The 27,764-nt window shown below is 40.1% G+C and overlaps 2 protein-coding genes across 3 annotated transcripts; one reads left to right on the top strand and one right to left on the bottom strand.

Annotated features, from left to right (window-relative positions):
• Positions 1–426: 426 nt before the first annotated feature.
• Positions 427–6,895, bottom strand: LOC146383155 (uncharacterized). Its single transcript, XM_084934348.1, has 4 exons — positions 5,885–6,895; positions 5,418–5,498; positions 4,908–5,132; positions 427–2,212 (listed from the first exon to the last, which is right to left on the bottom strand). The coding sequence occupies exons 1-4, from the start codon at positions 6,075–6,077 to the stop codon at positions 1,260–1,262; spliced, it is 1,452 nt and encodes a 483-aa protein (XP_084790474.1). The 5' UTR covers positions 6,078–6,895; the 3' UTR covers positions 427–1,259.
• Positions 6,896–9,411: 2,516 nt separating this feature from the next.
• Positions 9,412–26,408, top strand: LOC146383154 (carbohydrate sulfotransferase 1-like). Of its 2 annotated transcripts, XM_084934344.1 has the most exons (7): positions 9,412–9,888; positions 10,909–11,111; positions 11,217–11,294; positions 12,308–12,521; positions 12,613–12,839; positions 22,994–23,211; positions 24,384–26,408. In XM_084934344.1, the coding sequence occupies exons 2-7, from the start codon at positions 10,947–10,949 to the stop codon at positions 24,718–24,720; spliced, it is 1,239 nt and encodes a 412-aa protein (XP_084790470.1). In that variant the 5' UTR covers positions 9,412–9,888; positions 10,909–10,946; the 3' UTR covers positions 24,721–26,408. The 2 variants fall into 2 exon arrangements, with proteins under 2 accessions (XP_084790470.1, XP_084790469.1); XM_084934343.1 differs by having other exon boundaries at positions 10,909–11,294.
• Positions 26,409–27,764: the final 1,356 nt, after the last annotated feature.

The following is a 27,764-nucleotide window of genomic DNA, read 5'->3' as shown; positions in this document are numbered from 1 at the left end:
CGACCCTGTTGACTATTTTGAATGAAACGCTTGATTGTTCGATGATCACGCTTCAGAAGCTTTGCAATTTTGAGACTGCTGCATCCCTCTGCAAGATATCTCACTATTTTTGACTTTTCTGAGCCTGTCAAGTCCTTCTTTTGACCCATTTTGCCAAAGGAAAGGAAGTTGCCTAATAATTATGCACACCTGATATAGGGTGTTGATGTCATTAGACCACACCCCTTCTCATTACAGAGATGCACATCACCTAATATGCTTAATTGGTAGTAGGCTTTCAAGCCTATACAGCTTGGAGTAAGACAACATGCATGAAGAGGATGATGTGGACAAAATACTCATTTGCCTAATAATTCTGCACTCCCTGTACTCTTGACGATTTATTACATACACCTTGCAGATATTGAGATTCATCAGACCAGGCAATGTTTTCCAAACTTTTATTGTCCGCTTTTTTAAATCCTGTAGCCAGTTTCTCGTTTCTGGTTGATAGGAGTGGTACGTGTTGTGGTCTTTTGCAGCTGTAGCCCATCTGCTTCAAGGTTGGATGTGTAGTGCATCCAGATATGCTCTTCTCCATACCTTTATTCGAAGAGTTTGATTTTCTGTTACTTTCCAATCGAATTAAAACTGGCCATTGTTCTCTGACGTCACAGGCATTTTTGCCTGGAAAAGTGCCCCCCCCCGACTCTGATTCTCAGTTTGAACTTCAGCGGTGCCCTAGTCCAGAAAGCATTTTCAACAAACAAGCATTAAAAGAATGTAAAGAAAGCAGTGGCTAACATTTATGTTAGGAAGCAGTTGAACAGCAGTACCTAGTAAAATGACTGGTGTCTATTCTATTTAAACTACTCACAAACTTTTGACACATTTAATTTAGACAGAAGATGTACAAAAAAAAAAAAAAAAAAAAAGAACAAAACATGGAATAAGCTCATTGGTCCTCTGTGCAGACGAGCTGAAGAACAGAGTGAACTTCCTAATGAGCAATTGAATGGGCAGGTTTTACAGCCTCAGCGATTACAAAAAAAAACTACTAGTAGCTTTGCACTTGTCTTTGTAACATTTTTTACATTTTATTGACCTTTGGGTCCATTAAAAAACAAAAATAAAAAAATATTTTATTTCTGAAAATTCTGCTTAAACAGGTAGATAGTTGGTTATCATTAGCTGGAATGCCATTCACTTAACAGTAAGAAAAAGGTTAACAGTGTTCCTGGATAACAAAAGGACAAAATGAAACAAGCCATTCCTGGATACTACACTGGCTTGTTTACACCACTAATGTTAGGATTCTCTTTATGCATTTTCATATGTTGAATCAGGTGTGTTTTCCTTTGGAAACTTTTATTACAACTTGAACATGTGAAGCATTTGTCCTTGGTGTTCTGTGCCTTCGGAGATGCACTTTCTTCACGTTTCTTGGAGTTGCTTAAAAGTCGTTCTGTAGAACTGGTTCTCATACCTGAGTTTGCTTTGTGAAGAACAAGTTGTGAACCCTGGATAGAAATCTGTGCTGTTTGTGTACCTGTGTGATTTTTCAGTTGCTGCCTACAGTTAGATTTCTTCTCAGTATGCATTTTTGAAGAGCTTGCAACAAGAGCATGTTTAAATGTAACACTAGCTGAACCTTTCTTAGATTTATCGCTATCCATCAAATCATTATCACTGTCCTCAGTCTCAGTTTCAGATGAATCAGAAGTCTTCTCATCACTAACTGGAGTTGGATCTAACGTCTGGACAGGTTGTGAGTTAGCAACTCTATTACCTATCATTACTTTAAAATAGGACTGCTTTGTATTTATTCTTTTCCAGTCATCATCGCTGTCTTCAGTCTCACTGTCTGAAGAGTCGGAAGTCTTGTCACTAGCTGCTTCGGTCAGTGGTTCTGCTCCTCCACAGTCGTCACCATCACTCTCTACTTGCATATGTTCAGTGGACTGGCAGTCTGAAGACTCTGCGTTGTTGTGAAGCTGAGCCGACAAAGCTTCCTCTTCATCAGCCTCCCTCTTTACAGCAATGAATGGCAACTCTGTGACTGAATTCTCTCCCAGTCCTATACGTCTCTCTCTCTGGCTTCTCCTGAGTTCCTCCTGTTCCACTTCAGTTTGTGAGCATTCAGGCTCCTCTTTCAGAGCAGGTCTCCACTCGTGCTCCTGAGACGGAACCTCTTCATTACACTTCTGCTGCGGCTGATAGTCTCCACGTAACACTGGACAGAAATTAAAAGTTTTAGTTTAGTAGATAATACATCACCAATTATAATAATAATATATCACCTCTATATTTGAATCTCATGATTTCATATAAAATGTAAATTAGGGCTGGGCCATATTATACCGTTCACGGTAATACCGGTATAATGTTAGGCAACGATAGGAAAATGAAATATCGCGATAGAATATGAGTAAAACGCGCATGTGCAGTACCTTTGTTTTCATACGCACATGGCCGATTGTTGAGTGAAACGGATGAAACAGAATTGGTTTGTAAAAATGCTGCAACTTCAGTGATGTGGAACTGGTTTGGTGTTTGTCCTTCAGATACACGACAAAGCACATTTTTTTGCAGAACACGCAAGCGGCCGTCGTTATTGTCGTATTTGTCGGACTAAGATGCTCTTAAATCTGGGAGTAATCTGGGTCCTAAACTCCGTCTCCCTCAGTTCAAACGAACACTGCAGCATCACTGAGAGTTAAAAACTGTCTAAATTCTTTCATCTTTAATAAAACGATCAGCGTTGCTGCTTTACCAGGTGTAACTATGAAGTTTAACTTCCAGGCATCCATGAAAACAAAATTTATTACATTTAACGGAGTTAGAAGTTAGCAGGAAGCTAGCGGAAGTTAGCTCGCTAGTTTCCTAAACATGATATAGCATGTTCTGACTGAGAGATTTCTGAAAAAATTCAAACGTACAGCTCTGCTGTCACTTCCAACATAAATGAAGACAGGAAACTAAACAGCAATGACGTTTGTAGGGTTACTGAAGTTGGGCTAGCTGGTATATAATGATGTGCTACGTGATCGCTAGCGACACAGCTATGTTAGCATAACATAAACAGTGAAGCTGCAGGATGAACGCTAACACTTTTCCACTTATAAAAGTTAACGTTAAGGTTCCTGATAGTTAGAGACAAATGCAATCGCATGGCAGGATGCTGTAAACAGACCAAACTTCAGTCAGGAGAACAACTGAGATAATCCATCCACAATACGAGGTTAGTCATTAATATACTGCAACAACATGGGAATAGAGCAGCTGCCAGAGAATACAGCATTAATGAATCAACAGAAGTGGAGGAAGCAAGAAGAATGAGTTTAATAAAGTTTGATTTATCTGACTGCTTTGTTTCACTTAATGTGCCTTATAATCCCGTGCAGTTTATGGTCCGAAAAATACGTACTGCACACTGCAGTTTAATGTTGCAAAGCACCTCTTTTTAACTTCAGTGGATATGATACATGGTTATGCTCAGGATATGTCAGCCCATTTCTACTGGAAATGCCTTTTGGTTAAACTTTCAGCAAGGAATTTGCATTTACACTGTTAAATTTTTATAAAGCTTTAATGTACATAAAAACCAGCTTCTTGTTTAAGTGAAAATAAATGGAAGGTTGTCTTTTTGCGCTAGTAATGTTGTGGAGTTGTATTTTGTCTCGCATCAATTATATCGTCAGTTATATCGTTATCGCAAATTTTCAAATATATATCGTGATAAATATTTTTGGCCATATCGCCCTGCTCTAATGTAAATACAGCTTTGGCTCTGGTGTCATTAAACAGCTTCCACCACAGGTGCATCACTCAGAGGAGTGATACACCTGTTGTCAGGCCTGCAGGGTTTATCCCTGTGGTGTTCTCCTATGTCTTGTGGTGGACTTTTTTTTTTTCTTTTTTTGTACTGGCACAAATAATTTGTGGGGCATCTTATTGTGACACCTGATTGTTCTCTAATTTTAGTTATAGTAGTATTTTTAAATGGTTGTACAAATAAAAAACCCAAAAACAACAACAACAACAAAAAAAACCACACACAAGTTTGGCTGAATTTTTAAATAAATAGTTGCATCTAACTTTAGTGTTTACAAAATTTATGCGTACGTTTTCAAAATTTACAATTTATATTTGCATTTCAAGTTATGAAAATAATTTACTAAACATGTTTGTGGTTTTTACAGTAAAAAAAACTACTACTAGGATGTTGTGTTTTTTGTGTGATTTCAGATCAGTTGTGTTAATCCAGTATGTCAATAACTGTAAATTCAGACAGGTTTAGTGCTAAGTACTATTAACAGGTTGTGCTGAAAAGAATGCTACCAAATTAGGTTAAAATTTTAGTTCATGAAAGTATAAATTTGTGTACATTTGTCATTTGTGTGTGTGTGTGTGTGGGGGGGGGGGGTCACTTTTTTATACAGAGCCATGTTTAGATTTTTTTGTAATAAGCACCTTCATTTAGAAACTGCATTTTGTGTTTACTTGTGTCATCATTGTCTAACATTTACATTTTTTAGATGATCTGAAACATGTAAGTGTAACAAATTTCTTTATTCGATGTATTGATCTCGTATTTTGACCAATCACTTTAGTAACAGTAGTATCACATTGTCACTAAGGTTAGCTTCCCGAGTGGGCCTTTTGCTCTATCACACCTACACACAGACATACTGAGGGCCATTTAAGTTCATGGGAGACGTTAAACAGATAGTGAGATTCCTGCTTATCAGGGATGTAAATCTATAGGTGACAGCTACAGCTAAGCAGGAAAAAGGTTATAATTCTCTCTGTGAGGGGGAAGGTTTTAAGGATGGGGATGAAGGTATAGCTGCTTTGTAGTGCAGATCAGACAAATGAGCTAATTACTCTTCTCCTGCTGTTACATTTTATTAACAAATTAAACTTACATTTCACAAGGTATGGAGAGTTGACCTCCGGCTCCTCTCGGCTCTCAGTCTTTAAAGGGATAAAGCCAAAAGAGAACGTTTCCACTCCTTGAAGTTGCGCTTCCTCATGGCTACTCCACATTTCTTCCTGTTTGATGTAGCGAGCACCTATGTGCTCATGGTTCAAGCTCACTCCCAAAGTTTGTTGTTTCGGTGCTGTGTCTATTTCCAACGCCGGCTGGGATTCTGCAAGAAACACAGATACAAACAAATATTTGGACAGCAGTTTTCTGCATGTGACCTTCCTATAAAATGCATGCTCTCGTCTTATGGTTAGATTTCGCTCCCAAGCAGTCAGACTTTCTTGTAATTTTTGTTAAAGTGCTCTTGTGAGGATGTCTTTATTCTGATACAACTTACAATCTCAGCGACGTCTGATACTTGATTTTCTTTTACCTGTTAAGACTCAACTATAGCAACTGAATTACAATCAAGCAACGGGAGGAAACAGAGAGGAAACGCTGCACAGACCTGTGTGTGGTGAGGGAGCTCCCGGGGTTTTTACAGATTCCAGCAGCCTGTGCTGTCGCTCTGTTTCCCCCACCAAGGATTCTGCAAGAAACACAGATACAAACAAATATTTGGACAGCACTTTTCTGCATGTGACCTTCCTATAAAATGCATGCTCTCGTGTTATGGTTAGATCTGACCCAATAACATTTAAGCATCACTTTAAACATAGCGCAAAAGTGAAAGCATGCTATCACAGTGCAAAGGCCTTGAGCCGCCCCTCATTTCTTTAGATTTCGCTCCCAAGCAGTCAGACTTTCTTGTAATTTTTGTAAAAAGTGCTCTTGAGATGATGTCTTTATTCTGATACAACTTACACAATCTCAGCGACGTCTGATACTCGATTTTCTTTTACCCGTTAAGACTCAACTATAGCAACTGAATTACAATCAAGCAACGGGAGGAAACCGAGGACACGCTGCACAGACCTGTGTGTGGTGAGGGAGCTCCCGGGGTTTTTACGGATTCCAGCAGCCTGCGCTGTCGCTCTGTTTCCTCCACCAAGCGAGCCACATTGTCTCGGTACTCTGCAAAGGTTTTCTCAAACAGTCCCACTATCTCTTCAGCCACTGCAGTCAGCCGCTGATTCACCAGCAGCTTTATTACTTCCACTTCGGACATTTCCGTGCTATAGGCGACGGTGTCGTTTGAGACAAAGTTAAAATAAAAAACGAGCTAAAAGCGTTTTTTCTGGAGAGAAAGACTCACTGAGAAAGCCTGAACACGCAAAGATACACTGATGGTGACTTTATGCTGTATGATAAATCAACTTCCGAGTAAAAAGAGCGGGGCAACAACGTTTAGTAGGTGCCGGGCGCCATATTACTCCAGCAGCTCTCTCTTCTTCTGTTGGATTTCCGGTAGTCTAACGTATCCAAAGCTTAGAGCTGCCCCCATCAGGCCATTCGTAGAATTACAAGATGATCAAATCCTGACATATGTCTGGTACTATGCAAAAAACCTAAATATTGATTTTATGGGTCCACAATGATCCAAATTGAATACTGATCTAAAAGAGTAGTCTGTAATGTCCACTCTGATGATCAATGCAGATAGTTTCTGTCTTTCACATGTCCATTTTCTTTCAGGATGCTTTCTCATTAATGCCAACCCATGATTCAAAGCACAGAGGCAGTGTTAGCCCACTCAATATCATCCTGTCCCTCCTGCTCATTGTTACATGGAGCAGATGGTGTTTCTGTATCTTGATAGTCTTTTGCAATGAAAAGTAATCACACCCTTTTCATTTTCCCATTGCTTCTGCTGCAGAGCTGTTACGCTTTCTACACTCTGAAGTCCCTGTGTCTAATCTGAGGTCAATACCAATCCCTTCCATGCCAGTTCTACTGATCCTCTGGCTTTTTCAAGCCTGTACGATAGAACCAGGAGCTTCACCTTTACATCTGATCAAGCGACAGGTAGTTTTTCTTTAAGTCTCATCAAAACTGAGCTGAAATCATCACTCTTCTTAACCTGACCTCCTGCACCCACTTTAGCTAAGTACTATTAACAGAAACTACTTCAGCTGAGCTTTGTGATGTCGAGGTCTGGGATGTCAGGCAAAGTCTGATTTGCCACTTCATCATGGGCCACTTTGTATAAATCTGTAGGTGAGATACCCAGCTCCTTCTTAACTTTTCCTCTACCATGGACACAGAATTAGAATTTGCTCCTGTGTTTTCTAATATACTCAGATCATTTTCTGGTGTGGAAAGAATCCATGTCAAAATCACTGTCCACTGAATTTGAAGGGCTACAATGAACTTTAGCACTTCCTAATAATACTATGTTGTTGGATGTTGTGGTTGATGTCTCCTACGTTTGATTGTGTATCACATTGCTGTTTTTCCCTTATTGCTTATTCCTAGTGGTGTTTATCCAATTTCTACCAATAAAGGTGGAGGTGTATGCAGGGCCCCAAAGCATAAAACTGGCGCTTCAGCCTCAATTACATTCAGTCTTTTTAAATTAGTTTGAGCTGCTGTTCCAAAACATAAACAGCTGTAGTTAAGTCTTGATCCAATTTCTGATTGCTGCTATTTGCTTTTCCCAAGTGAACCTTCTATCAAAATATACATCCCAAAATAAACTTTGATTCACCCTCTTTCTCAAGGTTTATATATACATATTTCTTTCTATTCAGATATAAGCCATGATATGTCTGTGAAGGTTCTCAGTCATCCAGGTCATCGTAGTCGGGCTTGGAAAGAAAAGCGTCTGGACTTCTGTAAGTTTCCTTGAAGATGTTTCACCTCTCATCCGAGAAGCTTCTTCAGTTCTAATGGGAGTGTCCCCAAGAGTGTTATGGACTGAGGATGTGAGTGGGCGTTAAGATGTCTGGGAAGGGATCTCAAAACTGGATTATAGATCGCAGACAGTTAGTGTCATAAGCCACCGCCTCTGTGGTCGTTCACAGTGGACATAGATGGCTTCTTTCACTCCTCTTTCAAACCAAAGTGTGAAGTGTGAACACTGACATCCTCAAAAGTGACCATTGTCCTCTAGATGCAGTTGACCAGCCGAATCTTGGCTCTGCATAAATGCCATGCATTTCATAATTATTAATCTCTGTCTCTATTCCACAGCATGTCTTTGTCCTGTCTTCGTTCCCTCACCCCAACTAGTCATGGGAGATGGACACCCCTCCCTGAAACATGTTCTGCTGGAGGTTTCTTCCTGTTAAAAGCTTTTTTCCTTCCTGCTGTCACCAAAGCATCTGCTCATAGGGGGGTCATATGATCATCGGGGTTTTCTCTGTTTTCTTTGTTACTGTGGGTTATTTACAGTACAATATAAAGCACCCTGAGGCAACTGCTGTTTATTTTTGGTGCTATATTAATAAAAGTGACTAGAATTTAACTGACAGTTGAATAGAACATCTCAATGTCCGCCTGGATGAACTGGAGCAGGTGGCTGCAGTGAGGGAAGTCTGGGCTTCTCTGCTTACCCTACCCTGTGTGACCCAAGCCCACATAACTGCCAAAAAATGGGTGAATGGATGGACCTTACCTGAAATTAAAAATCATCTAGGCTCAGTTCATTAATCATGAGATGAAATATCCTCATGAACTGTCCAGTTCAAGAGGATAGTTTTCTTAGCGATGCATGAGGCAGTAAGGACTATATGTGATGTATTTGGTTCCGTACCTAATTCACTTTCGTCACCTAAGATGCACAGCTTGGGTGATGTTGGAAAAAAAGAGATTTAAAACTAGTGGACGATGTTGCCTGTCTGAGATATGTTTGCAGTAATGCAGTTTCCTGAAGACTCTTTATGGGATTTTGACAGATCTGCGTTCTTTGTTATATACTTGTATTCTGAGGGGATAGTTTATGTTATTCATATCTCAGAAATATATATAACCACATGTTATATGTATTCTCTCCATAAATGTTATGGATATGTGCAGATCCATAAACCTGTACGGATTCTGTTTATCACGTATATATAAACTACACATATAAAAGCTAGTAGTCAGCTTTGTACGCATTTATATGACATATGCCCTACTTCAATATCAGCTGCAAAGAGCTACTTGCGCATTGATCTTTCTAAGCCATATGGAAACATGAACCACAGAGGCACTCTCACCCAGCATCCCCAGTCTCAACTACAAGCCCTCCTTTCTTATTTTTTAATCACCAAAGCATTAAGCTTCATAAAGGTCTGGTCTGTGTTTGATAAACAAGTGCAAGTGTAGTTAAATTAACACATGGAAGTAGGCAAACTCTACACACTGATCTAAAATACTTTTTCTTATAAATATACATGCACAGTTTTCCACCTTGGTCCCACAGGCCAAAGACTGTGTGACTCGTGACTCCAAAGACTCGGTGGATTAGCTGATGACTAATTTAGCCGTAGGTGTCGCTCCGTGATGGGCTGCAGGGCAGTCCAGAGTGCACCCCGCCTTTCTGCTACATCCTTCATGTGCTGTCTGTTATTTCATACAATAAATATTAGATAAAATGCTGCACAGCAGAAATAACTCCATGGTAACTGTTCGGCATCTATTCTTTGAACAAACACAAACGATTGTAATACTTGGGCGTAAAAATGATGAAGCATGCAGAGGTGGTAGAGAGGGGGTGGTGGAGGCTAGGTAGAGCAGGAGAGAGAGGGTAGCTGTGGAGTATGTGACGTCTCACGCAGGCTGCCGATCGTTTGTGATGCTGTGGATTTGACGGGCTTTCATTCAAACATTCGTTGAGATCCTAATCATAATCTGTATGTGGTCTGTGCTCCGATCCGTGATGTTTTGATCCCTGCTGTGGATCACAGACAGGAGCAGCTTGGTTTCCTGCCCGGCGTCTACATCGTGGTGTCAGCCCTCCGCCCTCCTGCAGCCGAGAGGCAGCTGAGCGCTCCATCAGGCCGCGGGGAAACCACTCTGTCTCCGGTACTCAGGGATGAGGCGGGCCCGTGGATGTGGTGGGTATGGCGGCATGTCGACAAGGGTTAATATTCCGCTGTGCTGTAACAAAAAAGACAGTGTTAGCCAGCCTCTTTATTAAGAGGCGCGTAATGACAGACTGGGGTAGCTCGTACAATGATGTGTAAACACATAATATCACTGATCTGTTGTTTCTAGCTTGAGATATGCAGCACTATTATCGAGCCTTATTATGAAGCAATATATGTTGAATGTTCAGTGTGAAAGATATGTCACTGTATATCATAGGCCTTTAAAAGAAACTATGAATCTATTCCAACAGTAATAAGTACTCCAGAACTATTAATGCTTTCTAATGAGTCCACGAAACAAAAGATGTCCAGCATGCAAATAAGGCCATACAAAATTAAAGGGGATGCACAGTGGTTTATGCTCTTAAATGGACTCACTCAAGTTTAACTGACTTTTTGTTATGATGATTGAGCACTCCATTTATTTCTTTTTACTGTAGTTCCAATATATTAAAACAACAACAACAAAACAAACAAACAAACTTTTGGCTGGATCATACCTTTGCTTTCTATATTGCAATAATATGAACGATATTGACCATTTTTGACCGGAGAGATTTCTGTCAGAATTGCAAAGAAAGTTAGAAAGCTACCAGTCAGAGTCTGATCTTTGAGAAAGAAAGAAAACTTGAGCAGACTGTCCATGAGTATTAACAGCAATGTAAGTTGGCTATATTTGATCACTTGTTTTTGTTTTTTACTTTTATTTGTTATAGTGTCTGAGAGAAAAATGATATCTGCCATCAAACAACTGCTATTTTCATTTTCTTTACATACCTAAATATATATTTTTCACGGTCTCAATATGACGTCACTTTGTTGGAATCCAATTTGTGAAATTCAGAAACATCTGCCTTCAACTCAAAGTCGTCAGCAATTGGCTACTTTAGCAAGCATTAAGACAACAAATTTGAGACTTTACCAACCGTAAGTCTTAAGAGCTCTTTGTCTCTTGTCTTCTGTCTGTTGTGTTTCCTTGTGTGGCAGACAGTGCTGTGGGATCCTGATAAACCAGTCCAATCATCATGCAGTGTTCTTGGAAGTCCATGGTGTTGTTAGCATTGGCCTCCATAGCCATCCAGTACACAGCCATCCGCACCTTCTCCAGCAACCCCTTAAGCTTTCTGTGCTCTGTGGGCCTGGCACCTTCAGGTTTGACTGTCAACTGCAGCCCCAAAGAGTTGATGCAGGTGGGCCAGGAGACACCCGTGGACTTGGATCATAGCTGTGATAGAAGCCCCTCCCATGCTAATTCCTCCCCTTCTCTCTCTAATCCTTCCTATAATGTCACCAAGAGAACCCACATCCTCATTCTGGCCACCACACGGAGCGGGTCCTCATTTGTGGGTCAGCTGTTTAACCAGCATCCAGAGGTTAGAAATTATATAGTTTCTGTGACCTGTCGGATTATGATGAAAAATCATGAAGTCATGCCCTTTCTGATGCTTTTGAGTCAGTGGTTTCTAAATGCATAAAGAGCCTTTAATTTAACAATCTAGACAAAATGTATTTGATTTCATTCACAGAATTTTTTGTCTACATATTTAATAGATCTTACATTTACAATAACTTCAAGTTTACAAATAGAACAATTAAATAAAAATAAACTTAGAAATCTAAACACAAAAACTAATTTTTAACGGATTTAAAATGATTTCTAAATGAGATTTTAAAGGTTACATGATCAGCACTTTTCAAAATAAATTCTATGTAATTAAAACATTTATTACAGTAAAGCATTTCTTCATTACATATTGCAGCAGATAATGTGGTCAAAATGTCAAGCATGGTCAGAATTTGAATAAGCATACCAAACTTTGTTAAAGCAGTTTTGTAAATAGACCACAGCAATGAATTTATTCAAATATATAAATACAAAGCGAAATCAGCGTCAAAGGAAATACAATTTACAAACTCAAAAGCAATTAAAAACTTTCAAGACTGAGGATGTTAGTTAAAAGTGGTGGTAACGTATGGTTAAATTAAGGAGCATCGTTAATCACGAAATGCAGAAAAAGTATGCTTGTGTTATAATGTTTGGAAAAATCATATGCAAAAGCATATGTTAGTAAGACACAGGTAGAAATACAGACTGTAAGGTTCATGTACCAGGATGTCAGGTATTAAACCCATCAAGAGACTGATAATCTACAAAGTGCCTGATCAGTATTTATGCAGCTTTAGACTTCAGAGGATTCTCGGCAAATACACATGCTAATTAGCTTAGCAACCAGAACGTGTCTGAAATATTACAAAACCCACTGACTTTATGACGTTTCTGTATTTTGTTTTTAAAGAACCACTAAAATCTAAAAGAAAATTCTGGTGTGTAGTGTTTTTGTGTTTGGAGTGTGCTTTAATGGCGATATGCTGTTTTTCATAACAGGTCTTCTACCTGTTTGAGCCTCTGTACCATGTCCAGTTGGCACTGCTTCCTCGGTTGGCACAGAGCCGAAACCTGGCTGAGAGGAGGGTCATGCTGGGAGCAGCTCGAGACCTGTTAAGATCTCTGTACCATTGTAACCTCCACAGCCTGGAAAGTTACATACAACCCCGTCCTGCTAGGCACTCCACTGACAAGCTGTTTAGACGAGGAGCTAGTAAGAGACATGAGTCTGCTACTTTTGCATCTGTTTTTGCAATCCAGTTCCTGTCTGTCACAGTTTTTGTATGGTACGTGTCCTGTCTTAGGCCGTTCTCTGTGCTCCCCACCTGTATGCGAGGCTCCACTGGGCTCGAAGGAGCAGGTCCTGGTGCTAGCTGATGAGGGGGAATGTGTGAGAAAGTGTGGGCCACTAAATGTGTCGGTGGCTGCTGAAGTCTGCAGAGCAAAGCGCCACGCAGCCATCAAGACTGTTCGGATTCCCCAAGTCAGTGACCTCAGGGCGCTCATTGAGGATCCAAGACTCAACCTGAAGGTAGAGAAATCATTTAATTGAAAGCATTCTACTTAATTCATAATGAATTTTAGTAATGCAGTTTGTATTCTTTCAGATCAGAGGCTTAAGGACTTGAGTAAGATTAAATGATGATTATGACAAGCCACTTAATTTAGACTTGATGACAGAACACAGACTCGACCTCTTGACATAAAATAAATTCATAAATTGAAAAATATCAGTATTGTAAATATAGTTTTGCCATTATGAATAATTAAAACACAGTTTGCCTTGTCATATCCAGCATATGGCCATTTTTCTGCCTGTAGCTGAGAAAAGAAATGCTAATGATTTTTTTATATGCTAGTTCCTGTCTTTAATTGTTACGGGTCAGATTTAGTAAAGGTCTGCATCAGTGAAGAAAAATGTCTTTTGGCTTTAAAACATTATGTAAAAACGGCTACTGCTGGGATTGATGAAAGGCACTGACAGGTTTGCAACTGAAAGGCATTGACAAATATTTCTGTGGTTAGCCTTAGGGTATATACTAAAACTTGGGGAGGAGAGTATTTGTTTGAGTCACACGAACACGGTGGTTTAGCAGAGGGCAATTTACTGCAAACTGAACCATATTTAATACAAGAAGAAAGCGTGTCTTACTTTGCACCTGATTTGGCTAGTCGTGTGATACCTAACAGCATTCATTTATGTGGAACCACAGGAATAAATGTTATAAGAACACATGCATAAGTGGCAGAGGTTGATTCCTCAAAGCTGTGATCGTGGTACATATTTCTGGTCTTCATTGCAATTTTATTGTAACAGAGAATTGAGGTTGAGATGGTTTGGATATGTGCACAAAAGGCAAAGTATTGTAAGTGGGAAGTTGCTGTGCAAGAAGAAGAGAGGAAGACCCTCAGACAAGATCTGTGGATGTAGTGAAGGAGGACATGCAGAGGCTTGGTGTGATGCAGAAGATTGTTAGAGAGACGAGACGGAGGCAGATGATCTGCTATGGCGACCCCTAAAGGGAATAGCTAAAAGAAAAAGTAGACCAAAACTTAATGTGAAGTGTTGGAAAACATAAAAATTCTTGTTCAGCTGATTCTCACTGAGACAAGAGCACAATGAATCTCTTGACCGTGTTTGTAGTGTTGGTTCTCTTTGCAGTGTTTTTATGCAGATATATGACAAATAATATGGCTTGTTGTGTGGTTAATTCAACAGTACTAACAGACTGTCCAAGACATCTGCGCTCCTGTTTCGGTGAGTGAAATAAGAGCGGGGTGGTTTGCATTTTTGTTAATGAAATCAAATCAATACTGTAGTAAAATTTCAAATATTGAGTTTAGTGTAGTGTTAAAATGAAAGAGATTTTATATTAACATACGAGGGCAATCCCAAAAGTAAGGTCTCCTACTTTTTTAAGAAATACAAACAACCGTTTATTTTCTCTTTTACATCATTTTAAAGGTTGGAGAATTATTTAATTTTCTACATAATCGCCTTTTTGGTCGATGTCTGTGAAGGTTCTCGGTCATCCAGGTCAACTAGTCTAAGGAGCTTGGAAAGAAAAGCATCTGGACTTCTTTAACTTTTCTTTTTGTAGACGCTGTGGCACTTTTAGAATGCCCATGTCATACCAGCTCGCCGCCATGTCTTTCAGGAAGAACTGAACCTCATCTTTCACCTCTTCGTCAGAGCAGAATCACCTTCCGCTGGCTGTAAACTCTTTACACCACTTGCAAATGTTTTTGACATCCATGCACGACTGTTCATACACTTCCATCAATTGGCGATGAATTTCAACCAAATTTAAAGGAGCCAGCTGAGTTGGTTCGGGCATCTGACAAGGATGCCTCCTGTGCGCCTCCTGGGTGAGGTGTTCCGGGCATGTCCCACCGGGAGGAGGCCCCGGGGCAGACCCAGGACACGCTGGAGAGATTATATCTCTCGGCTGGCCTGGGAATGCCTTGGTGTTCCCCCGGATAAGCTGGAGGAGGTGGCTGGGGAGAGGGAGGTCTGGGCCTCTTTGCTTAGGCTGCTGCCCCCGCGACCCAGCCTCGGATAAAGTGGATGAAGATGGATGGATGGATTAAAGCCTTTTGCGTTCAGAAATCGAATAACTGCACGAACTTCGCACTTGGCAGTAGCGTTCAACGGGAGCTCCATTTTCAAGGGCTGCCAAGCCATGATTGAGCATCCCAGCGAAGCGGCGCATGCTTGTTTGGGAGTGGAGGAAGCACCAATCACAACAGTGTGGCCCACAGCCATACGAACAGTTTCTCTACGTCCCCACCGCTTTAGAGACCTTACTTTTGGGATTGCCCTCATATAAATCATGGAAAACACTGTAATATTGAAATAATGACAATCCAAGGTTCTCCACAACTACATTTACAGTTAATGACAGACTTTACTAGTGATTGGATAAGCAGACCCATTCAACAAAGACAGATGTGATCAGAAGCTGAATATTTATTTGTAACTGGTTATTGTATTGGCAGATTGTGAGATGGCACTTAACAGGTCTTTACTAACTGAGGACACGGTAGACTGAATGATGGACGGTTAGATGAACAGTCAATGCTACTCTAAATTGGAATTGATTAAACATGTGGTGTCAACAACTGCAGTCCCTCAGAATTACTCTAAACATGTGTAGAGACACATGGGCTTAATGTACCTCATTCAACCTCACAGGGCAGTAAAAACATTTTGCCAGTAGCCTTAGTTTGACCTTAATTTATGTATGTTATGTTAAAACACGCTTTTTATTCAAGTTACCACTGTGGATGGTGGCCTCAGTTTGTTATTTTGTCTTTTTTGTGTCCAAATAAATCATGGACGTCAGAGCTACAATAAATTTACGACTTTCCAACTGTCATGACCTCATCTGTAGAATTAATGAACACTCCTGTCAGTGGTGCTCTTACCTTTGTATATAAAGAGAAAATGTCTGGCAGTTGCACACATTATTGTCACAGATATTTCTCTGTATTTAGTCCATCCACAAACAAGATAAACTTCTGCTACTGGTGGGGATAAATATCACCAATTTCTTGGGATAATGAGACATGCCCCCTGTAAGCCCACCGCTCATGAAAGGTCATCTGATTATGGGGGTTTCTCTGCATTATTGTAGGGTCTTTACCCTTACAATGTTATTTTGTGTTTTATAAGTAATAAGTAAGTAATATGAAATTGAACTTTTGAATAGAGCAGATTTCATGGTTCGATTAGTTACTACAAATCACCCAGGGCCTGGACCACCACCATGTTTAACTGTTGGTATGATGTTGTCTATATGTGTTACTTTTATGTCATATGTAATGAGACTCAAACCTTTCAAAACGTTCAGCTTTTGTCTCGTCAGTCCACAGAATATTTTCCCAGTAGTCTTGGGGATCATCAAGATGCTTTTTGGCAAACGTGAGACGAGCCTTTGTGTTCTTTTTGGTCAGCAGTGGTTTTCTGCTTGGATTTCTCCCGTGGACGCCATTTCCCCCCAGTCTTCTTCTTACTGTCAAATCATGAATTCTGACCTTACCTAAGACAAGTGAGGACTGCATTTTTTTGTTATTATTCTGGGTTCTTTTGTGACATCCTGAATGAGCCATCAATGTGCTCTTGGAGTAATTTTTGTAGGAAGGCTGCTTCTGGGAAGGTTCACCACAAGTTTTCTCCATGTGTGGATAATGCTCTCTCTGTGGTTACTAGAAATGGTTTTGTAAACCTTCCCAGACTTATAGATGTCAATGATTTTATTTCCCAGCTGTTTCTTTAGATCGTGGCATGATTTGTTACTTTTTGAGACCTGTTATCCTATTTTACTTTGTTGGACAGGTTCTATTTAAGTGATTTCTTGATTTATCAGGTCTAGCAGTAATCAGGCTTGGGTGTAACTAGAGATATTGAACTCAGGTTTTCAAATAATATGGTTATTAACAGTTAATTTGTGTATAACTTTCTTAGGGATTAATAAAGTATTGTGATTATTTAACGAGGGGGCAATTACTTTTTCCCAGAGGATCAGGAAGCCTTGGGTAGCTTTTTTTCCTAAATAAATGAAATTATGATTTAAAACCTGAATTTTGTATTTACTCTAGTTATCTTTGTCAAATATTAAAATGTGTTTGTTTAAAAGTGTGTCAAATATGAAAAAACAAAGCTTCTCTAATGACAATGTAGTTTGGGGGAAACTTTTTTATGACAATGGACAAACTAGCAAAACCAAATTTCACTATAGGGATACTTCAGATACCTAATTATTCTTACTTACTGGAGGTCTGTAAGTAGTTGTGAAGATGGTGGGGGAAACTTCTCGTTAACACATATGGATCTAGATGGTCCTATAAGTTAGAACTGAAAAGGAACAAAAGAAAAAACAAAAGAATAAAGAAACTTAGAGAATGTACAAAATGTCATGCCTAAAGGCTTTTAAAAGGAGTTTCAAAGAGAGAACATGGTCAATTAAATACAGAGGTCAATCAGAAATAAATTAAAATGGGCAACAAAATTAATTGCATATGTAGGCCTGTGAACTAAATTAAGGTTGAATCCTTGAACAGAGGTCACTGGACTTCTATAGCTTCCTTACAATATGAATTCTGATTCATATCGTAAGGTTACGAGCCTCAAATAATACAGAGAAAACCCCAACAATCAGATAACCCCTCTGAGCAAGTGCTTTGGCAACAGTGGGAAGGAAAAAATCCCCTTTGACAGGAAGAAACCTCCAGCAGAACCAGCAAGTTTTAAGCCTAATGTTAAAATTAGAGAGATTGTCTGTCTTCTGAATCTAAACTGTGAGCTTGTTCAACAGAAGAGTTGAATGGAAGCTGATGGGTCTGTGTTAGGTTTATATTGTGGATTGTCATTTATGCTTAGAAATATATACTCATATATGCGTAGAGTTTTATAATCGATTGCATATTGATAGGACGTCTGATCCTTAGCAGTCTGCAAAGACTCTGTGTGCCTCCCAGAGCACTCTGGCATACACACACAACTTAAGGTCATGAGAGAGGTCGTACCTTCTCTTACTGATTTATGGTATAGGACAGCGGTCCCCGACCTTTTTTGCGCCACCGACCGGTTTATGCCCAACAATATTTTCACAGACCGGCCTTTAAGGTGTTCCAGTTAAATACAACAAAATAAAACTAGTACCGGTACCGAAAAAAGGAAGATTTATTCATAACACACGTGAAAAGACCCAGGAAAACCGAGTTAACGATAAAAGCGATAAAAACGATAACAAAATAACGCTGAAAACCGATAAAAACCCTGAAAACTATACATTTCCCACCTGAGCCTCAACTCTCGAGGCCCGGTACCAAACGACTCACGGACCGGTACCGGTCCGGGGCCCGGGGGTTGGGGACCGCTGGTATAGGAGGACACCTACTCTGTATGTGTTTAAGTATAAGAGCCCTTTGTTTAGGTGGAAAGCTGGACTCCTGGCACCAGCTTTGGGGAGTCTTCACAGGGTCACATCTTGACCCCCCCCCACACACACACACACACACACACACACACACACACACACATATACCTACGCGACACACAGACAAGGTACTCTATGTAAGACGTCATATGTTAATGAACTTATGCATAGTCATGTAACCGCAATAAAGAGCAGTGTTACGAAGGAGCAGACGAGAGCGACTGGGGTTCGAGTGTCAGGAACAGCGCTCGTCACAGTTCTCTCCCTCGTGCACGAGATCAAACAAAGAGCTCTGCTTGGTGTCCAATGCTTTTTGCTGTTGTAGTAGAATTGTCTCGTTCCAGCGGTGGGTCTGTGCCAGACAGACCCAACAGTCTGCCTCCCCAAATACTTTCAAATAAGCTAGGAACCACAAGTAAGCTAGGAGTCTGAGAGCAAAGCACTCTATATGGGTGATATGGTGCTTTGACCTTTTTAAGATAAGACTCTCCATTTGCATGAACAAATTGAAGTCTATTAGATAGATCCACTACAGCGCAGTACCTGTAATACCGACAGAATGCTTGAATCTTTGTAATAAAATCTTATGGTCAACAGTACTGAACAGTGGCACAAGGTCTATCAGGACAAGCATAGACATGAGTCCACTGTCAGAGGCCATAAGAATATCATTTGTAACCTTCACAAAAGCTGTTTCGTGCTGTGATGAGCTCTGAAACTTGACTGAAACTCTTCAAATGAACTATTTATCTGCAGAGGATCAGATTTACAGCAACTCTTACAAGAATTTTTTGAGATAAAAGGAAGGTTGCAGATTGGCCTTATCAGGGTCCCTCGGTCCTCCCTGGCAGACGTTGTCAGGGTTTGTTTTTCTCTCTCTGCTTCAGTTTCTATCTCTCCTCTCTTCTATCTGTTATCACGTGTTGTTGTCTGTCCTATGGGGTGGTACTGATTTTAGGTTCCTACACTTGGCACTATACACCTGGGATAATCAACCACTTCTGGCCTAGGATCTTGTCAGCAGCCACTGCATAAGGTTGTGGTCGGCTGTTATTCATTGCTGTATTGTTGAACTACCTTGTTAGTTAAGCCTTGGTCCTAGCTTCTATTTTATACGTGTGTTTTTGCCTCAAAGGATCTGACCTTGTCTCCTTCCTCTGCACAGACTTTCCCTGGATTTCCTTCCCTGGAGTGGTGAGCCTGCCTGTTTTGAGAGTGTTGTACTGGAGAGAGAATTCGATGTTTTGAATACCTATTTCCCCTTGGACCCCTTTAGCTGCTTTCCCTTGCGCTGTTGTATATAGCACATTTTGGTAAAACACTGTAAATGAAGGGCACTAAACTTTAATTCGTCCAAATCCAGCATTTGAATCTACTCCAGCATTCATGACAGGCCTATAATTAGCCAACACAGCTGGGTCAAGTGATGGCTTTTTAAGTACAGCATAAGTACTGTCAGCGTAAGGACTTGTGGTGGGTAGCCGATTGCGAGAGATTGGTCATATTTAAGATTGAAGCTTTAATTAATGGTAAGACTTGACTAAGACGGACTTGTAGGAATGGGGTCACATTGATGGTTTTGCGAAATTAATTACTGAAGTTAACTAAGAAAGACCAATTGTAGAAAAAAAGGCTAAATATATATAAATGGAATAGAAAGTTGCTGTACATGTTGTTACAGCTGTGAGATTAGGAGTAATTCTTTTTCTCTAATGGTTAAAATTTTATTTGTGAAGAAATTCATGTCGGGTCATGGGTGGTCTCGTAGGGTGTCTTGCATTGAAATCTGCTGCAATGACCCGGTTACTGCGTTCACCAGATATCAACACAATTTCAATCCGCTCCTCGCGTGTTAACCTCTTTGACATGTCAATGGCTGTGAACAAAGAGAAACTTGTAAATAACTCATGAAAGAATAAAGTTACGTTGAAACCAAGCACACCATTGTTTTTCTTGTGACATTACCAATAAGTTTGATGTGTCACATGGCCCTCTTCCTATTGGAAAAACAAAAGTTGTATCCAAGATGGCCGACTTCTAAATGGCCACCATGGTCACCACCCATCTTGAGGAGTTTGCCCCCTCACATATACTAATGTGCCACAAACAGGACTTTAATATCACCAACTATTCCCATGTTATTACGGTGTATCCATATAAATGGCCCACCCTGTACATATTGGTATAGACATATTATATATGGTATAATATGTATGTATTCACCTGAGGTTGTATTTAAATCATTGTAGAAACTACAGGGAGTGCAGAATTATTAGGCAAGTTGTATTTTTGAGGAATAATTTTATTATTGAACAACAACCATGTTCTCAATGAACCCAAAAAACTCATTAATATCAAAGCTGAATGTTTTTGGAAGTAGTTTTTAGTTTGTTTTTAGTTTTAGCTATTTTAGGGGGATATCTGTGTGTGCAGGTGACTATTACTGTGCATAAATATTAGGCAACTTAACAAAAAACAAATATATACCCATTTCAATTATTTATTTTTACCAGTGAAACCAATATAACATCTCCACATTCACAAATATACATTTCTGACATTCAAAAACAAAACAAAAACAAATCAGCGACCAATATAGCCACCTTTCTTTGCAAGGACACTCAAAAGCCTGCCATCCATGGATTCTGTCAGTGTTTTGATCTGTTCACCATCAACATTGCGTGCAGCAGCAACCACAGCCTCCCAGACACTGTTCAGAGAGGTGTACTGTTTTCCCTCCTTGTAAATCTCACATTTGATGATGGACCACAGGTTCTCAATGGGGTCCAGATCAGGTGAACAAGGAGGCCATGTCATTAGTTTTTCTTCTTTTATACCCTTTCTTGCCAGCCACGCTGTGGAGTACTTGGACGCGTGTGATGGAGCATTGTCCTGCATGAAAATCATGTTTTTCTTGAAGGATGCAGACTTCTTCCTGTACCACTGCTTGAAGAAGGTGTCTTCCAGAAACTGGCAGTAGGACTGGGAGTTGAGCTTGACTCCATCCTCAACCCGAAAAGGCCCCACAAGCTCATCTTTGATGATACCAGCCCAAACCAGTGCTCCACCTCCACCTTGCTGGCGTCTGAGTCGGACTGGAGCTCTCTGCCTTTACCAATCCAGCCACGGGCCCATCCATCTGGCCCATCAAGACTCACTCTCATTTCATCAGTCCATAAAACCTTAGAAAAATCAGTCTTGAGATATTTCTTGGCCCAGTCTTGACGTTTCAGCTTGTGTGTCTTGTTCAGTGGTGGTCGTCTTTCAGCCTTTCTTACCTTGGCCATGTCTCTGAGTATTGCACACCTTGTGCTTTTGGGCACTCCAGTGATGTTGCAGCTCTGAAATATGGCCAAACTGGTGGCAAGTGGCATCTTGGCAGCTGCACACTTGACTTTTCTCAGTTCATGGGCAGTTATTTTGCGCCTTGGTTTTTCCACACGCTTCTTGCGACCCTGTTGACTATTTTGAATGAAACGCTTGATTGTTCAATGATCACGCTTCAGAAGCTTTGCAATTTTGAGACTGTTGCATCCCTCTGCAAGATATCTCACTATTTTTGACTTTTCTGAGCCTGTCAAGTCCTTCTTTTGACCCATTTTGCCAAAGGAAAGGACGTTGCCTAATAATTATGCACACCTGATATAGGGTGTTGATGTCATTAGACCACACCCCTTCTCATTACAGAGATGCACATCACCTAATATGCTTAATTGGTAGTAGGCTTTCGAGCCTATACAGCTTGGAGTAAGACAACATGCATGAAGAGGATGAAGTGGACAAAATACTCATTTGCCTAATAATTCTGCACTCCCTGTAGTGAAGACTGTATGGTGGTTTGATTTTTTTTTGTTTTGTTTAACTGACAGTTTGACTTACAATTAAAAGGGGCTCTACTGTTTTGGTTTGGTTTTTTTACCATGATTGCAGGGAGCTAGCTTGCTTATGATTAGCTTAAACCAGTCTGCGAATCCTGTTTTGAAGGTGTGATTTAAAAAGTGAGTGAGTTTATTTACATTCTGATAAGGAATCTGATAACGAATTAAAAGCAAGGCTGCTGTTTTCAACCTCTACAAAAATGCTAAAGTCACCCAATATAATTATATATCTGAATTGAAGACTAAATCTAAAAGTCAAAGCTGAAATTCATTTAAACTGATGCATTCCTCTTGCTTGTTTTTTTTTTTTTTGACAAATCATTATGTTGATCAGTTATCAAATCATTTAATAAGAAACTCATAATAAGGAGACCACTATTTATTAATCTACATTTAATCTTTTCATTCTTTGTTACTGCAACAAACAATAAAATGATTAAGTGCAAATAAATTTACACCTGTTTCCAGGTTCATGAGCTGCACTATCCAAAAAGGGATCAGTGCTGTCTTTCTTGTTATTATCTGTGCTTCCCACTTGATTTGCTGGGCACCACCTAGCTACCTAGTGGGTGAAGGATGACCATGGCATGATATGTATAGCCATTATGTGATAGTTTAGGGGAATTTAGGAAAAATCTGTAAATATCACAAGTGGTATCTCAAGCCCAAAACTTGATGAACGGTTTACTGCACTGCTTTATATGCAATGTTAGTTCCTGTCCCACCACATGGCGATGGCACTAACATATACTGCAAAATTTTGTGGATTACCTGGATGCATGATTTGTGCAGACCATGGTGTTCAGGGTTATAGGTTTTTGCCATTTATATGGTTTATTCCTACTGAATATGTTTATCCTTCTTAGGTTGTCCAGCTTGTTCGAGATCCACGTGGCATCCTGGCATCTCGTATTGAGACCTTTCGGGATACTTACCGGCTGTGGCGTCTGTGGAGGGCAACTGGACGTCGACCCCACAACCTGGACCTAGGACAAATCAACACAGTGTGTGAAGATTTCCTTCGCTCTGTGTCTGTAGGCCTGGCAAGACCCACCTGGCTCAAAGGGAGGTACATGTTGCTGAGGTGAGAAGAGGATAATCATTTACACCAGGGCACAGACTAGGCTTTTAAGCATAGTTCACAAATTTTCAATACGGTATTTGGCTTTGGGAAGCTACTCCAGAAGCTTAATGTTAGCCTGCTATATCCGGTCCAAAACCAGTCTTGAAGTGTTTGGGATCACTGTTGTGTTGAAATACCCTGTTGTTTCCAAGTTTCAGCCAAATTTCAGAATGTGTACATGGATAACAGTGACGATAACACCAAGACTTAACTTATGGATTTACCTTACTAGCTGATGTGCATGTGGATGAGCAGACTGCATTTGGTATTGGGTGCAATTACAAGAATTTCCTTTTTGTCTTTTTAAGTTTTACTGAAATGAGGTAAACGGTGCTAGAGAGTTCTGTAGACCTAGACCGGGGGTGTCCAACCCCAGGCCTCGAGGGCCAGTGTCCTGCAGGTTTTAGATCTCACCCTGGGTCAACACACCTAAATCAAATGATTATTTCATTACCAGGCCTCTGGAGAACTTCAAGACACGTTAAAGAGGTAATTTAGCCATTTAAATCAGCTGTGTTGGATCAAGGACACATCTAAAACCTGCAGGACACCGGCCTTCGAGGCCTGGAGTTGCCCCATCCCTGCTCTAGGCTGACGAGGCAGGGAAGCCAAATCTAAGGACAAAAGAGCAAGTGAGCAAGTCTTCAGTCAAATGAAGAGAAACTCTAGAGCACAACGAAACTTTGAAATACTGCACTGACAATGAAATAGAGAGGAACCCCCAACCCCGACTTCACAATTCAGGGTGAAAAGAAAAAATAATTGTCAAATCAACATATGTGAATTCATTTATTCATTGATGAAAGCTCTTGAATAAGGGAGCAACCAAAAGTAGCTTTTTAGTATACCACAAATGTTAACAGGTCAGGTCTTCAATTGAGGCCTCGGGGAAACTGCAATGACACTACTCATAACAGGTCAAAACTATATCTATATACTATCTTCTGTCCAGATTCAGGTCTTATTTGGTTATTGCCTTCTTTTTAGTCAGAATGTTGTTATATTTGTTTTTGACAAACAACTTCACATCGACATGCTAATGCTTAGTATTGTTATTTACTGTGAGTGATACATTTTCTTTGTTTGTTATTTAAAAAAATTAAATACTCAATGGTACTTTCTTCCTTGATCAGGTATGAAGACTTGGCCAGGTTTCCTCTTCAAAAGACAAAGGAGCTCTATAGCTTCCTTGGTTTGGTTCTAGACCACAGTGTGGTAGACTGGATCATCAACAACACTCGGGGCAGCAGTGGTCTGTCATCCTGGCAGAAATTCACCACAGTTCGGGATTCTGCAGCGAATGCTGAGAACTGGAGGGTTAAGCTGTCTTTTGATATGGTGGTTTACACGCAGACTGTCTGTCAGCCACTTCTGGGGCTCCTTGGATACAAGACCATCTTCCATCCCAGGGAACTGAGAAATCTTTCACACTCTTTGGTGGAGGACCGGACGTTCCTCCCTTTTTTTTAAATGAATAACAAATATAGTTAACTGAGGTTTAGAAAACCAGCAAGACTTGACAGAACTGTTGTAAGGGAGAGACTGTGTAGTCACAGCTGTGGTCACTCTTGTCTGTGATGGTGGAACAGTTATCCCTAGATCTATTCGAAACTAAAAGTTCAATAAAACAATCAGAAATGCTCTCCTTTACATTAGTGTTTTCTAGTGACCTGGAGAGTTCTGGCAATCTCTTATTGTTGACTGCCTAATTTATTGATTTATTAATCTGACTGATTTTCTTTATTATTTTTCATTTAACTGCTGAGCCATTACCTACCTCAGTTACAGCTACCGCATCAAAACCCCCAAAATACTGTTTGGAATATATTGGCTTCATTGTGGCAAAAATAATACAGCTAGATAATTTAACCGACAAATGTGTAGGCTGTTTGTACCTGGTTACTTATTGTGTTTAGCCCTTAATCACATTTTTTACAGTCACATGGTCATGATCACTGTAGTGTGATGGTGAACAGATGGGACTTCTCTATCATGTGGCAATTTTCATTTGTTTTGTTTACCTGTTTAGAGCCTTGATTTATTTTGGCAGTGGTGGGACTTCTATTTTTGAGCCCTGGTCACATCAGCTGAAGGTTCTGGCATGCACACTAAATTCCTTTGTCAATTGCTATCTTTAGACAAAAACGTTAGAAAATTTTTGAACAGTGCCAAAGAAAAATAGCTCTAGGAGTAATATGGAATTCCTGCCCAAGAGTTAGGATCTATTGGTCAAAACCGATTGTACTATTCTTTATATTTTCATCAGTGTTTATCTGTTTAGAGCTTTGCTCTGCAGCTACAAATGGCTGTTAGCTTTTAAGAAGGCCTTGGTTGCTAATGACCTGAAGTGTGCATTTGAGGGTTAAGGGGTCAGTCTCTTAAACCATTCTTCTTAATAATGTCCATGCTATTATAAATGTCTATTCTTAGTTTGATCGGTTTATACAGAGCAACATTTTTACCATGCACATTTTGAAGGACAGTGCTGCAACACACATCAACTTTTTTTCCCCTTGTTATTAAAAATCTCAAAATATGATCGATTTTTGATCTTTAAATGTCAAAATATTCTCACTCGTTAATAATGTCGGTCTTCTCACTAGATAAGTTGTCGTACAACAGTTTGTATATACAACAATAGCCTGAATGTGCCACATGAGCTTGCAAGATTGTCACATTTCCCACATTCACTACACACTAGACACAGATTCAACATTTAATTTCCAATCAATTGTTAAAATTACCTTGAATTAATGTAAGAAGTCATTGTTTGTGCAGCTACAAACTATTTTAATAGTTTTTAAGTTTTAAATTAAACATGTTTGGATTTTCTGGAATAAGAAGCCTCATTCTTGTTTCAATCACATGTCAACCTCTTAAAAGTAATCCAGTACAAGTTCAGATGACTCTTGTAGCATATTTCTGATTTGTTTCCACAAGAATATTTTTCTGGATTTCAAATCTGCTTGTAATTTTACAGTAATAGTATATATTGCAAGAAGTGGATATGGCAGGTTAGGTACTACATTAAACCAAAGATGGCTAATGTCCTTATTTTTAGAGCATTAACTGTCTTCACATTCTTATAGATCCTTTAAATGAAAAGTTTGCACTTCTGTACCCAAATCTGGAAATAAAACTTGAGTCAAATCAAAGCATGTAAATATGTTATCAGTTCTTCTAACCGATGGGTTCTCATTAGATATTGATTGTGCTTAAAATAAAATGCTAAAATTTCCAACAATTAATGTAAAAATTGATGTAAAAAACCAAAAAGTTTTGTTAGCCCTGCGTCAGGCTGGCGACCTGTCCAGGGTGTACCCCGCCTCTCGCCTTATGGTAGCTGGGATAGGCTCCAGCCCCTGACAACCCTGACAAGGATAAGCAGAAGAGAATGCAAGTTTGTTTTAATGTGGACATGAAACAATACGTGTATAAAGGCTAATTTACACCATGGAGCTCTTCATCTTGAAACAGTCACTGATTTAAATTTATCTATGAAGCTGGATTTTAGGAAATAAATCTTCAGATTAGAGCCAATCTTGTGCTGGTATGAACATCACTGGGTTGGTTGGTTGGTTGCTGATAGACTGATAGACAGCCTAAGGGAGACACTTTTGTACTCCTTCTGGTTGCAACAATAAGCGATGACCAAGGATATACTGTGCACTTTCACTCTGTCTCTTTAGCAGTAAGTGGTTCTTGGTTGTTTGCTAGCTGCATAATGGCAAAACCTACACACTGAACCTTCAAACAGCATTTCACATAGGCCAACTGTCCCAGACTACATACTTGACATGCAGAATGTAGTAAATGGGAATGGAACCACTAGCTTTCCAACTGGTAGATAACCCACTCTAGCTCCTACACCACAGCTGCCCTATATTAAAACATGGATGGCAAAAAACATTTAAAACCTCAAACACCACATAACAGATGTTTTAATTATTGGTACTGAAGCCCAGAGAAAGAAACTGTCAGAACACCTACAATCACTGGCAATAAAAATCTCCAAACAGTAGGCGTCATCTTTGACAAGGATCTTAGTTTTGAGCAACACAGACGTTTAACTGAAACTAAGACAGAAATGTAACTAAGGATTTAGATCACCTTAAGGTTATTGCCAGAGTACAGTTCCCCTCTCTCTAGCTGATGCAGAGACATTACATGCTTTTATTTCCCCTAAAATTGATTACTGTCATGCTTCACTTTCTGATGGTGGATACAAGACGCGGAAATGGGCTTCCTCCAAAGGGTGGCTGACTCTCCCTTGGAGATAGGGTGAGAAGTTTGGCCATCTGGAAGGGGCTCAGAGTAGAGCCGCTGCTCCTTCACATCGAAAGGAGCCAGTTGAGGTGGTACGTGCATCTGACAAGGATGTGTCCTGGGAGCCTCCTGGGTGAGGTGTTTTGGGCTTGTCCCACCGGGCAGACCCATGGACACACTGAATAGATTATATCTCTCGGCTGGCCTGGGAACTCCTTGGTGTTCCCCCGGGCAAGCTGGAGGAGGTG

This window comes from Perissodus microlepis, chromosome 7, assembly GCF_051167445.1.
Source record: "Perissodus microlepis isolate ML-2025 ecotype Zambia chromosome 7, ASM5116744v1, whole genome shotgun sequence".
In the NCBI taxonomy this organism is placed as follows: domain Eukaryota; kingdom Metazoa; phylum Chordata; class Actinopteri; order Cichliformes; family Cichlidae; genus Perissodus; species Perissodus microlepis.
This window is presented reverse-complemented; position numbering and strand designations above follow the sequence as displayed.

Coding starts and splice junctions, on each gene's coding strand:
- LOC146383155 (XM_084934348.1), bottom strand. CDS start 6,077: ATGTCCGAAGTGGAAGTAATAAAGCTGCTGGTGAATCAGCGGCTGACT. Junction 5,133..5,417: donor AGCTCCCTCACCACACACAG/GTCTGTGCAGCG, acceptor TGTTTCTTGCAG/AATCCCAGCCGGCGTTGGAA. Junction 2,213..4,907: donor CTCTCCATACCTTGTGAAAT/GTAAGTTTAATT, acceptor ATTTCTGTCCAG/TGTTACGTGGAGACTATCAG.
- LOC146383154 (XM_084934343.1), top strand. CDS start 10,947: ATGCAGTGTTCTTGGAAGTCCATGGTGTTGTTAGCATTGGCCTCCATA. Junction 12,522..12,612: donor GCTGTTTAGACGAGGAGCTA/GTAAGAGACATG, acceptor GTCCTGTCTTAG/GCCGTTCTCTGTGCTCCCCA. Junction 12,840..22,993: donor ATCCAAGACTCAACCTGAAG/GTAGAGAAATCA, acceptor TATCCTTCTTAG/GTTGTCCAGCTTGTTCGAGA.